This window comes from Diadema setosum, chromosome 1, assembly GCF_964275005.1.
Source record: "Diadema setosum chromosome 1, eeDiaSeto1, whole genome shotgun sequence".
Lineage (NCBI taxonomy): Eukaryota > Metazoa > Echinodermata > Echinoidea > Diadematoida > Diadematidae > Diadema > Diadema setosum.
In genome coordinates this window covers 50,855,626-50,869,034 of record NC_092685.1, presented here as the reverse complement: position 1 = coordinate 50,869,034, position 13,409 = coordinate 50,855,626, and the positions used below count along the sequence as shown (strand labels likewise).

At 35.4% G+C, this 13,409-nt stretch overlaps 1 protein-coding gene across 1 annotated transcript in view; it reads left to right on the top strand.

Annotated features, from left to right (window-relative positions):
• LOC140231946 (uncharacterized) overlaps nucleotides 1–13,409 on the top strand; it is a 61,425-nt gene that overhangs the window by 33,250 nt on the left and 14,766 nt on the right. Inside the window, exon 4 of the mRNA XM_072312096.1 lies at nucleotides 45–257. Coding sequence (XP_072168197.1) covers nucleotides 45–257 — 213 coding nt within the window. The remainder of the gene's footprint in view (nucleotides 1–44; nucleotides 258–13,409) is intronic.

Sequence of the window (13,409 nt, the reverse complement as noted above, 5' to 3'; positions counted from 1 at the left end):
ATTGACTCCTTTTTGGATCCACCCCTCCCCCCCCCCCCCCCTAGAGGCAACGTATGCCTACAAACTGAAGAAGGCAATTATACCACTACAGCTGGAAGAGGGCTATGACGCTGATGGTTGGTTGGGGGCGCTTGTCGGCACGCTGCTCTACTACAAGATGTACTCAAGCCAGGTGGCGTTAGACAACTTTCAACCCCTTATCAAGGAACTTGGAGACAGGGGCAAGATGCCCCTAAAAGTTGTTATCAAGCCACATGGTCAGTATCTTTGAAAAACTACGTCTTTTACTTGGTTACAGTTCGTTATTCTGAAGTTTCCTTATTCCGAATGAATTCGTTAATCCGAAAATGAAATAAGGTTCGTTATTCCAAAGGTTCGTAATTCCGAAGATGAAATAAGGTTTTTATTTCAAAGGTTCTTTAATCCGAAAATGAAATAAGGTTCTTTATTCCAAAGGTTGTTGTTAAACCTTTGGATTTACGAATCTTATTTCATTTTCGGATTAAAGAACCTTCGGAATAAAGCCTCGAATGTTAGGACTAACGAACCTTTTTTTTTTTTTTCAATTTCGGATTAACGCTAGGTAAGGGAAATCCGTGTGTTTCAAGAAACAAGTGGTGGAATGTGCCCATTTTGTCTTGAGCAAATTATCATGTCCACAGTTATGGGCGCTTTGCTTGAATGTATGTGTGTTTAGAAAAATAAAAACCCGGATTTCGTGTTTGATCAAATGAGTCATGATGTAAGATCTATAAGATCTGACATATCATCTTTGCACAAGAGTTTGTGTATATTTTTTGTCATTGTAAAATGTTTTGTTTTGTTTTTGTGAATGTGAATTCTATGGTATTGAACGAAATTCGAATAAAGAATTTAAAAAAAAAAGTTATGTAGCTCTTCTGCTATGTCAGGAAATAATTATGTCCGCACACACACGCCCTTTCAAATACATGCTGTCAAACCCGCCTTGGTTCTTATGTTCGCACAGGCATTACGTCCCCTTTGTTGAAATCGTAAGGTTGTGCATGGCAAGCAAAAGATTATGCATAGTAAATTTCATGTATCATGGATTTAAGCAATATTGCTTGAGCTTGATGTTTTGCTTGACAAGCTGATGCTTCTGCTTGAAGCAATTGCTTTGCAAGCAATAGCTACTATTATGCATACGGCCCAATATCAATATATCGTGATAATATAACACAAGGACCCAATTAAGAACCCCCAAATTACAGAATATAAAAAGAAAAAAGAATGTCTAAAAAGTTTTGAAATACTTTTAGTAAATACATGAGTGAATGTAGCCCAGTGGCGTATCTAGGGGGGGGGGGGGCAAGGGGGGCACGTGCCCCGGGCGCCACTCCTTGGGGGCGCAAAAAACGAAAAAAAAAAAACGAAGAAGAAGAAGAAAAAAAGAAAAAAAAAGAAAAAAACGAAGAAGAAGAAGAAAAAATAAAAAAGAAAAGAAGAAGAAGAAGAAGAAGAAGAAGAAGAAAAAAAAAAACTCACCCGGAAAGGGGGGGGGGGGGAGGAGGGAGAATGGTCGGGGGGAGGCAGAAAACCAAATCAAACAAGATAAAAACAAAACATGATGATGACGCGAACAAAATGACAATGTTTATTGTGTTCACACAAGAATTCCACGTTCTGTAAGCTGAAATACAAAATTTTTCGGCTCGCTCGCTGCGCTTGCTCGCCAAAATTTATATAAAAAAAAAAAGAAGACAAGAACAAAACGTGATGATAACGCGGACAAAATGACGATGTCTGTTGTGTTCACACATGTCATTTCATATTTAGCAGGCAAAATATTTCACGGAGCAGCGGCTGCAATTTCTTTTGTTCTGAAGCGATCGCCAAGATTATTGGATCAAAAGAAGGCGCCAACGGTTCCGAACATACGGGTGGGGGGGGGGGGGGCGCAAAAAACCCCCCAAATCAAACAAGATAAGAACAAAAAGTAATGATGACGCGGAAAAATAAAAATTTCGGCTCACTCGCTCGTACTGATTTAGAGTATTTTTTCAAGTCCTCAGTTTGTTGGTATAAATCGCTATAATATATAAGGCAGTCATTATATCTTGATTAGAATTGTAAGATTTAAGCAAAAAATGACAAGAGTTCCATGTTTTGTAAGCTGAAATACAAAATTTTCGGCTCGCTCGCTGCGCTCGCTCGCCAAAATTTATCCCTCCCCCCCCCAAAAAAAAATAAGAGAAGAAGATAAGAACAAAACGTGACGATGACGCGGACACAATGACAATATCTATTGTGTTCACACATGTCATTTTATATTTAACAGGAAAAATGTAACACGCTGCAGCGGTCGCAATTTAATCAAAAGAGGACGCCAACGGTTTCTAACATACGAAAGGGGGGGGGGCACAAAAAATCAAAAAAGATAAGAACAAAACGTGATGATGACGCGGAAATATACAAATTTCGGCTGACTCGCTCGTACTAATTTAGAGTATTTTTTCAAGTCCTCAGTTTGTTGGTATTAATCGCCATCTATAACAAGGTCGTCTCTATATCTTGATTAGAATTGTAAGATTTAATAAGCAAAAAAAAAATGACAAGAATTTCATGTTTTGTAAGCTGAAATACACAAATTTTCGGCTCGCTCGCTGCGCTCGCTCGCCAAAATTTATATGAAAAAGAAGGTAAGAACAAAACGTGATGATGACGCGGAATTATATAAATTTCGGCCGACTCGCGCGTACTAATTTAGAGCATTTTTTTAGGTCCTCAGTTTGTCGGTTTAAATCGTTATCTATAAGGCCGTCACTATCTTGATTAGAATTGTAAGATTTGATAAACAAAAAATGACAAGAATTCCATGTTTTGTAAGCTCAAATGCACAAATTTTCCGCTCGCTCGCTGCGCTCGCTCGCCAAAATTTAGCAAAATTCATTACATTTAAATCACCCTCAAAAAGACGCCTTTTAAGTGCTTGAAAAAAACATATCACGCGGACTTTGTTTAAAGTCCCTACCGGGATGGGGTTGGGGTTGGGGTTGAACACTTTTTCAGAAATTAGGGGCGCAATTTTCGCGCTTGCCCCGGGCGCCGTCTTCCCTAGATACGCCACTGATGTAGACTACTTTCAAGGTTATCTATGGTGGATCCAGAGGTAAAGCAGGGACTGAATTGTGGTCAGTTTTTACCTTTTGTTTGTTTGTTTGTTTTAAACTGCATAGATAGCAAAACTATACTCGGCAGGTTCTCAGGTAATAGTCTGCAGGAATGTGCTCTCTTGTTTTTAACAATGTCACTTTCAGTCGTCAGCAAAAGTGTCACGCACCCACGTACTAAGAGAATCTGCAGTTGGCCTATGTTATAATTCCTGGACACATATCCATTCACTGACAAATTTTTATATACACACTAAAGTGTATGACCGCAAATAAAAACAAAGCCATACACGTGATCATACAAACATCAACAACAAACAGATCCAGTGATAGGTAAATGGTAACTTAATGGTATAGTCGATGGTAAACGGTTTTTTAAAATAGTCAGCAGTCAAACGGCCAACTGGTATACTGTGTTCAATGGAACTTGGTGAATGGTCAATGGTGAACGGAATTTCATTCGTGGACACGACTGGTAAACGGTGTTTCAAAGGTTCTCTCATTGTGAATATTAAACAGTGATACCCCCGTCACACTAGAGCCGGAATGCCGTTGGAATGAAAATTCTTCCTGCATTCCTGCATATTCGAAGTGCTTCTAAAAATTCTGACGACATTCTGAGTGCGTTCCAAACATTCGGGCCCATTCTTGTGGCCAGCCAGAATGTTTTAAGCATGATTAAAACATTCGAGGAGCATTCGAAGTGGAGAAATATCTATTTTTATTCGAAGGGTATGTTACGGCACATTTTGGTAAATTACCAAAATGTGCAAGTTACCAAAATGTGCCGATAGTGCACCTATACCTGACGGGATCAACTGTTACCAAAATGTGCAGTTAAAAGTGGATTTGCCTGCACATTTTGGACAATCTGCAGATTTTGGTAACTGAACTAAAAACCCATGGATGGGCTCGAGATTTATAATACGGTCAAGGAGTTAAGGTGATATGGTCCTGCTGCAGCAGTAAAGACAGGCAAGACACTTATTTAGCTCACCCGAGCTGAAGGCTCGAGTAAGCTATTGCGATTGCCTTTCGTGCGGGTATGCTGTGTGACCTGCGTGCCAGGTGCGTGGGGCTGACAACTCAGTGAAGGAATACCTCTGAAGGAATGGCAGAAGTACCACATTGTATGTCATTAATTTGGCCGCGAAATACATGCGTGGGAGTTGCCTGCGAGATGCTCATTCATTTCATTCATTCATTTTTTTTTTTCACGGTACCGAGCTCAGCCGGAGGCTGTTTTTCAGCCAGTCCGTGAATTAGAAATACACGATACACAATGATATTCTACCGTACAATAGTTACATAACTGAAAATGAGTAAAGAAACAAATCAAAACAAAATAAAACAAAAACAAAACAAAACAGCATAACAAAAGTACAAAACTTAAGACCTACAAATATGTACAAAATAAAATTATCAGAGATGAAGGGCCTCCGCTAAGGGCCTCATACTGGCGTTCTGCGTGTACCTCTGCAGGCAATTCCCACGACTCACCCGGAAAAAATTTTGGTCATGCTGTAAACTTAGCTGCGGGTAAATCAGACTTGCGTGCGCACCTCCGGGCGAGATACGCACTAGGTACTGTCAGGTGCGGACCAACTGCGGAGAGCTCCGGGTAGCAATTTGCTTCCCCGCAAGTCAAACTTCCCCAGATACGGTATGACAAGGCCTTGAGCATGTATTGAAGAAAATTTGAACAGACATCGTACTGAGCATATAAAATGAGTTATTACATTAGTGATTTCATATAATTTTACACTAGTACAAAAATTGCATGTTATTTACAAGATATACAGAGTGGTGCAGGATCCAAGAGAGAGAGAGAGAGAGTGAAAGAGAGGGAGAGAGAGAAGCAGGACAAACAAAACAGAGTTGAAATAGCAAGGCAATATTATAGTAGACGTCGAGTTGTCACAATATTGGGGTGTTCTTAAAATTTTCTGTAGATTTTGATTTTTTGTGCTAATACCCCTATTTTATGGATGCTGAACACGAATCCACCTGTTGCCATTTTTCTAACTGACGTCTTCACCCGTTGCCATGGCAACGAATTATTTTCTTTAAAAGAACGTGTATTCTTCACTAAACATAAAAACATGCTGTAAACACCAAAATAAGTCAATATAAACATCTCTTTAATCAAATAAAAAAAAAATCACAATACTTATCATGCCATGGTTACCTCATAGCAACGATGGTTGCCATGGTAACAACTATTTTTAAAGAAAATAGTGATATTTTCATGAAAAAGCAAGAACATATGACAAGATGGAGTGGAATATTGATCACTAACAACTATCATGATTATCAGCTTTTTTCCCACTATGTCCATTTCGCTTCCTTTTTGTTGCTATAGCAACAGCATGACAAAAGCTACCTTTTAAAGAAAAAAATAGGCATTTCAATTAGAAGGAAAGCAAGAATGAAATAAATCAGTAGGCCTTTATAATACATTTCTGATGAGTTAGATTTTTTGTGCTCTTTCCCTCATTTTGGGAGTGCCGTACACGAATCCACCTGTTGCCATATTTCTAAATGACATCGTTAGCCGTTGCCATGGCAACAGATTATTTTCTTTAAAAGAACATGTATTCTTCATTAAACATTATGAAAACATACTGTAATTTCCAACAGATGTCAATATAAACATATTTCTTTGATTAAATTAAAAGTCACAATTTCCGAATGTCACAGCTACCTCATAGCGATGACGGTTGCCATGGTAACAGCTATTTTTAGATTTAAAAAAAATGATTTGTTCATCCAAAAGCATGAAAACATGAAAAGATTGAGTTGTTATTCATTACCAGTTAGGGTCCTATTCTGACTATCAGCTTTTTTTTTTAATATGCTCATTTCTCATTATTGTCGTTGCTATGGCAACGACATGAGGAAAACTTTCTTTTATTGAAAGAAGAAATATTTCATTAAAAAGAAAAGAAAGACTAAAATAAATAAAGTAATGATCAATTTCTGTAAAGTTTAAATCTTTTGTGCTTTTTCCTCTATTTTGGGGATGCTGAATAGGAATGCACCTGTGGTCATTTTTCTAAATGACGTCTTCAGCCGTTGCCATGGCAACAAATTATTTTCTTTAAAAGAACTTGTGTTCTTCTTTAAACATCATGAAAACATGCTGTTAACACCAAAATGTGTCAACATAAACATGTCTCTTTAATTTATTCAATTCAATTCAACTCAAAGGTTTTATTTTCACTTCTTTCAACAGAGTGTACAAAAAGTATAAATTCGACATGCGTTTGAAGAAATGATACATAAATAGCAAAGAATAACATTTATTTATTCAATTAATTTAGTAGAACATCACAATTTTCCAATTTCATGGTTACCTCATAGCAATGACAGTTGCCATAGTGACAACAATTTATTACAGAAAATAATATTTTCATGAAAAAACATGAAAAAATGACAAGATTGAGTAGCATATCTATAACAAATTACTATCAGTTCTTTTTTTTTCACTATATTCATCTTACATCGTCTTTGTTGCTATAGCAATAACATGAGAAAACTGTTTTTTTAAAGAAAAAATAACGTTAATCATTAAATAAGGGGGAAAGAACATACTAAACAAAAAACAAAGAAGTAAAAACACAAAAGTTTAGTCAACGTCCTGAATTTCTGATCACATTGCACCCTTCAAAACCTTTAATATCCGTCATAATGGTTAATATTTAACATGGTTGCCATGGAAATGCATCAATTTTTTAGACAAAAATATCTTCAAAAAAAAATCTTGAAATTATGGCCTAAATTTTGAAGAATTGCAAATGAGCAAGATTATTAGCCATACATAATTCTGTTCATGGAACATCATTTCTGTTCCTATCGCAACAATTAACTTGTTAAGGAATAGATTTTTTTTTTTTTTTTGTCTTTTACCATAGAAATACCTAGGGAATATAAAATAGCAAATAACAAGCAATTCAAATGTGTAAAAACCTCCCCAAAATTTCCAATTTTCTTGTCATGATGTACTCTGTTTCAGCATTGATGCCTCCAAGACATTTGTAAACCTTTAATGACTATGATACCTCACCTGTAGCAATTTCCAACAGATTGCTGTAGAACTTTTATCCTTGAAAAAAAAAAACATTTTTCTTATGTTATTGCTATAGCAACAGAAATGATGTGGAATGAACGGTGTAAATACAATAAGCTGCTTGATAGTAATTTGTGATGAAAATGCTCCTCAATCTTGTCATATTTTCAATTTTTTCATTAAAATATCAGTATTTTCTTTTTAAGAGCAGTTACCATGGCAACTGTCATTACTATAAGGTAACAATGAAATTGGAAAAGGGGGTTGTTTTTGATTAACTGAAGAGAAGTGTATATTGATATATTTTGGCCTTAACAACATGTCTTAATGATTTTTTTTTTTGACCCCAACACGGTATTTATTGCCTCCATAATTCAACATTTTATATCACATTATACAAAAAATTGAAAAAAAAAATACAATGAGCTTCAAAAGGGGTTCCTGAGATCAAAGGAAACCACAAACTATTTACACAATATACTTCATTTGCTTTGGTAAATTATAATATGTTTTCTTACTATTCAGATCTTCCTCTATTCTTTTACAAATTTCTCTTCCAAACAAATGTTGCAAATTAGTTTCACGACATTCTTTTCCGGTTTTATTTCTTAACAGTATATATTTATAAATACACCAAAAGGCAATTGTCAAAAACAAATCTAATTCAGTCTCTTTATGAGCTTTTAAGAGATGCATCCCTGTTATCTTAAAATCAACTTTATATACAATTTTAATTATAACTGTTAGATACGAAAAGAAAAACTTATTCAATTTACACTCAATAAACGCATGTAGATTATCTTCATCTACACCGCAATGCTCACATATTCCATCTCTTTTGATTTGCCATCTGTACAAATTCTTTTTAACTGGTAGTAGATTATACAAAATCTTAGAATTAAATTCTTTCAAATTGTTTTCTTTACAATAACACAAGTTTCTTTTGAATATATTCATCCAATCAAATGATGAGTCGAATATCTTTTCCCAGTATATACAACATCTGTTACTATCGGGACATTGTGTACACAATAGTTTGTAAAACTGTTTGGTTGAAACATCTTGAATGCTTCTTTTCTGCTCTTTTCTTCCTATTCTTATTTTAGGAATTTCCAATAACCTGTTATGAAACTTTATACATGATTCCTCGTAATTACTTATCCATGCTTTTGGGATAGCCTGGCGTAATAAAATATAATCAAAAATTAATGTTTGCTTAATTTTCTGTCGTTTAAGTAGATATAAAATTTCTGGAATGGATATAAACTTACCATTCTTAAAAAAATCTTTAAAAAATACAATTCCACTTTGATACCAACCATCATAAAATAAGGTCTTTTTATGAAAGGTTACATTTTTATTATGCCACAAAATTTCATATTGTACTCCGTGTACCATGGGTTGAAATTTTAAACAAATATCATTCTTTATCATTAACCAAGCTTCTAATATTTCAATATAAAACAATGGGAGTTGATCTTTACTCATTTTCTTCATATTCAAACAATCCAAATTAGAATTTAGCAACAATTCCAATCCACCGAAAAAGTTATACCAATAAAAACACATTTTACCCCATGTTCCTTTCGTTGCACCTATAGTGCGACCAAGCCATCTCAATCGGAAACTGAGTTTTTGCTTAAAAAGATCGATCATATTAACGCCTCCTTTTTCAAACTCTTTAATCATAATAGTTCGTTTCATTTTTTCAGTTTTTGCTTGCCAAATAGAAATATATAACAGATTATTCAATCGTTTCAATATTTTCTCAGGAATTGTGTCAACCATAAGTATATGAACTATTTGACTTAAAGCTAAGGTTTTGACAATAATCAATCTACCAAAAAGAGTAAGTTTTCTTTTTCTCCAATTATCCAAAAGTCTTTGCAATTTCGTAAGTTTGTTTTCCCAATTCAATGCTCGTGCTTTATTCATATCAGGTGAAACATAAAACCCTAAGTACTTTGTGGGTGTGTCTGTCCACACTAAATCAAGATCATCGAGTGACCATTTTGACTTGGCAGCTCCCAGCCACATAACAGATGTTTTACTCCTATTCAGTTTTGGTCCTGCTACATTTCCAAATAATTCCAACTCTTCACTTACTTTTTCTAATGATTGTTTATCTGAAACAAAAAATAAAGTGTCGTCTGCATATTGTAGTAATTTTACTTCAAAATTTTCCTCCATTTGTAAAACAGAAATACCATTTATACACTTGTTATTTCTTATTCGGGTCGACATAAATTCTGCAGCAAGCACAAAGAGTAAAGCTGAAAGTGGACATACAGATACAGATACAGATACAGATACAGATATTTTTATTAGTCTTTCTTCCAACAAAAAAGATAATCATTTTCCAGGTGAAAAAATACAATACAAATTATACAAAGTACACTGTATACATAATTCAGACATGAAAAAATAACTACAACAATATAACTTAGCAGTCGCACATAATATACAATCCACGTAAATTTAAAACACAATTAAAATATCTTCACAATCATAATACAGAGTAACCAGGAAGAGAGACTAATAAGAGATAAAAAGATAGAGAGAGAGAAAGAAATAAGAAAGAGAGTGGGGGAGAAAGAAATAAGAAAGAGAGTGAGGGAGAAAGAAAAAAGGGAGACACCCAACTAGAAGTGGTAAAAAGAAAGGAAAAGTCTGATATACAGAAAAGAAAAGGGACATCATTTATGCACTGCACTGTGTTTAAATTAAATTACAAGAAAGAAATACATATACAAAGACTGCACTGGGAAAGACACAAAGACAACCTGTCGATAGTGCCCTAGTTAAGGACACATGCTGGAATGCAGTGTTCAGGAGTAGCATACCTTCATGTAACTTCATGTAACTTCTGATGCAGGAATGTCCCACCAGGTGCAAGCCATGCAGTGACCATGCCAACCGAATCATGCAAATTCGTGTAGTTAGCACGATCAACGCCCGGCACACTCCAGGCGAGACAATGCGCATCTACTCAAACAATTTACCATGGTCTTGTGTAAGTGTGCTTAATGCACGTGAGGTTAAAACAAATCGAGTGGTAAAAATAAATAAATATGACCAAACGTCTTCATTATATCAAGTGATACGAGACGAGAAGTAAGAAAGAGAGGGGAATGAGGGGGAAAGAAAAGAGGAAGGAAGAAAAGAGAGAGAGGGAGAGAAAGCAAGAAAAAGAAGAAAAGATAAAGAGAAAAAAATGCATATGCTGGTAGAGAGACTACATGTACCCTATTGTTTCCCCATCAATAACAAGTTAAATACCATGTGGTAACATATTATAATACATATATAACAAATTTAAATGGCATCTTATGATACATATAAATCCCTAAACACAATTCATGTGTCAGATCTACAGACGCCTAAGAAAAGATTAAAGGAAGTGACTACGGTCGAAACCAAACAGCCCCAACTGACTCAGTGTCGCTGAGTACTATTGAATATGTATATTGCACATGAAAAAAAAAAATTCTTCTTTGTAGTATCTAATGATACAGAAGAGAAGGTAGGGAAAGGGGGAGGGAGAAAAGAAAAGAAAGAAAGAAAGAAGGAACAGTTAAAGAAATGTTGAAAAGAAAGAAAAAAAAAGAAATGCCTCTTTGTATTGAGAAAGACTCAGATATCCAGCCATTTACTAACACTGAGCTGCGAATATCTGTGTACAGTATTTTTATCCATGTCTGAAAAATATTACCAAAATTAAACTTGTTTAAACACAATAACACAAAATCAAAATCAATTACATCAAAAGCTTTGAAAAATCTGCCATCATTATTGCACCATCTATTCCCTTTCTTTTCATATATTCAATAACATCGATTGTCATTCGTATATTAAAAGCGGATAATCGATTTTTTATATAACCAGTTTGATCTTCATTTACAATTTCACTAATCACTGATTGCAAGCGTGTGGCTAAAACTGCGGCAATTATCTTGTAGTCGCAGTTCAACAGTGTAATTGGTCTCCAATTTTCTAAATATCGCTGATCTCCTTTTTTTATAGATCAATGTTATGAGTCCATTTTTTTTTTTGAGTTTCGGACATTTCTTTCTTTTTGAAACATTCATTAAGAAAATTTAACAATACAAATTGAATTTCATCCCAAAAAGTTTGATAGAATTCTATAGGTATACCGTCAGAACCGGGTGATTTGTTTTTATTCATTGAAAAAACCGCACGTTTGCATTCAGCAATTGTAAGCAGACGTTCGCATTTATTCTTTCCCTCTTCACTCAATGAAGGAATTTGAACTGAGTTTATATACTGATTTTGCTTATTTTCATCAGCATTAGATTTCTTATATAACAGTGAATAAAATGTCACTACTTCTTGTAGTATCTCTGTTTGTTCAGTTAAACATCTGTCTTTTTCTACTGAAAACAACTGGTTCATCTCTTTTCTTTCTGATTTATATTTTTCTAAGCCTAGAAAATACTTCGTACACTTTTCCCCCTTTTCCAGCCACCTAACTCTTGCTCTAACAGCTGCACCTCTACATTCTCTTTCATTAACCTGTTCAAGTTCTTTCTTAACATATATATACTCTTTCAGTATCTTGACGTCACTGTCTACATCAATCATTCTCTGAAGTTCACTGAATCTTTGTTCTAAGCATAATTTTGCTTCTTTCTTTCTTAAAGCTCTATCTTTGCAGAACTTTTGCGTGAACTCACATACTTTAATCTTTATGAGTTCCCATACCTGTGTAAAGGAAAAAACATGCATTACCTGAAATGCTTCTGATGAGCGATTTAACTTTTTGTTGATATATTTCATCCTTTAATATTTCTGCGTTCATTTTCCAACACCCTGGACCTTTAAAAATATTTGAAATCTTTAACTTAAGAGAAATAGCATTATGATCAGCTTTATAACATGGTCTTATATCATTTGACAAAACTTTTGCCTGTACATTTTTACTGACTAACCAGTAGTCAAGTCTTGATGCTACATTTAATGACAAATTTCTCCAAGTAAATTGTCTGATATCGGTATGAGTATTTCTCCACACGTCAATCAGTTTTCTTTCTTTACAAAGTTGGCGCAAACTTTGTGTCTTATAATATGAGTTTTGACTACCACGCACATCTTTCTTTATATCGAGAACGCAATTCATATCCCCACCTACAATAAGATGGACTTCATTTTCTGAAGTATAATAACTCAACCATTTATCAATTTTCATAAAGAAACTTTCTCTTTTCATCTTTTTAGCGGGTGCATAAACATTTACTAAGATAACATCATAACCTTCTATCTTAGCATCTAAAAGTAGAGTTCTTCCATCATTGTGTGAATCTATCTTATTTATTTCTATGTCAAATCTATTATCTATAAATATCGCCACACCACAAGAGTGATTGGTTCCATGTGAGAAGAAGCATTTACCTCTCCATTCACTTTGGATAATTGTCTCCATATCTTTTGTCCAGTATGTTTCTTGCAAAAACATTATGTTTACTTTTTGCTGTTTACACCATTTATATATCTGAGTTCGTTTAATTTTGTTCCTTAATCCTCTCACATTCAGACTAAGCAAATGACATAAAGAAGAAGACATTTAGGAAGTGGATGCTTTGATCTTTTTTTTTTTTCGCGGTTTTCTTCTTGGGTTTCTGCTTTCTTTTAGATGTCTGGTTCACTTTACCACGCACTTTTCCTGTTTCTGGAGACTCTGCCGAGAGATCAGACTGGTGCTGAGTGATGTTATCTTCCTCGCACTCTGAATATTCACCTGATTCGGACTCGTCTTCTTCAGAACAGGCACTGTTGTCAGCTGAGTGTTGGTCGCTCAGTGCGCTGGTGTCAGCTGGCTTTCCATTGTGTTCGCGAATAGCGTCGCTGTGTTGCCTAGCTTGCTCGATGAATTGCGTAATTTTTGATTGCTGCTGATTGGACGGTTTTGGGGGTGCGGTCTGATCAGCTGTCTCTGACTTCTGTTCAGCGGGACGAAACGCAGCGGTGGATTCCAGCTGTTGGGGGTTCGCTGCATCCGAAGATCGCATGTTGCTGCTGTCCTCGTGATCTCTCCGTGGACCAGCATGTTGTCGGTATGAAGACGTAGAAGATGCTGTTCTGTTGCTACTCCGTGTTCTCCGGGGGAGGCTGTTACTTCTTCGATGGGTCAGTTTCTCGGCAGGAGGGAAGTCTGTCTCATACCGGTCCCGTGATAGAGCATTATCTGCTTG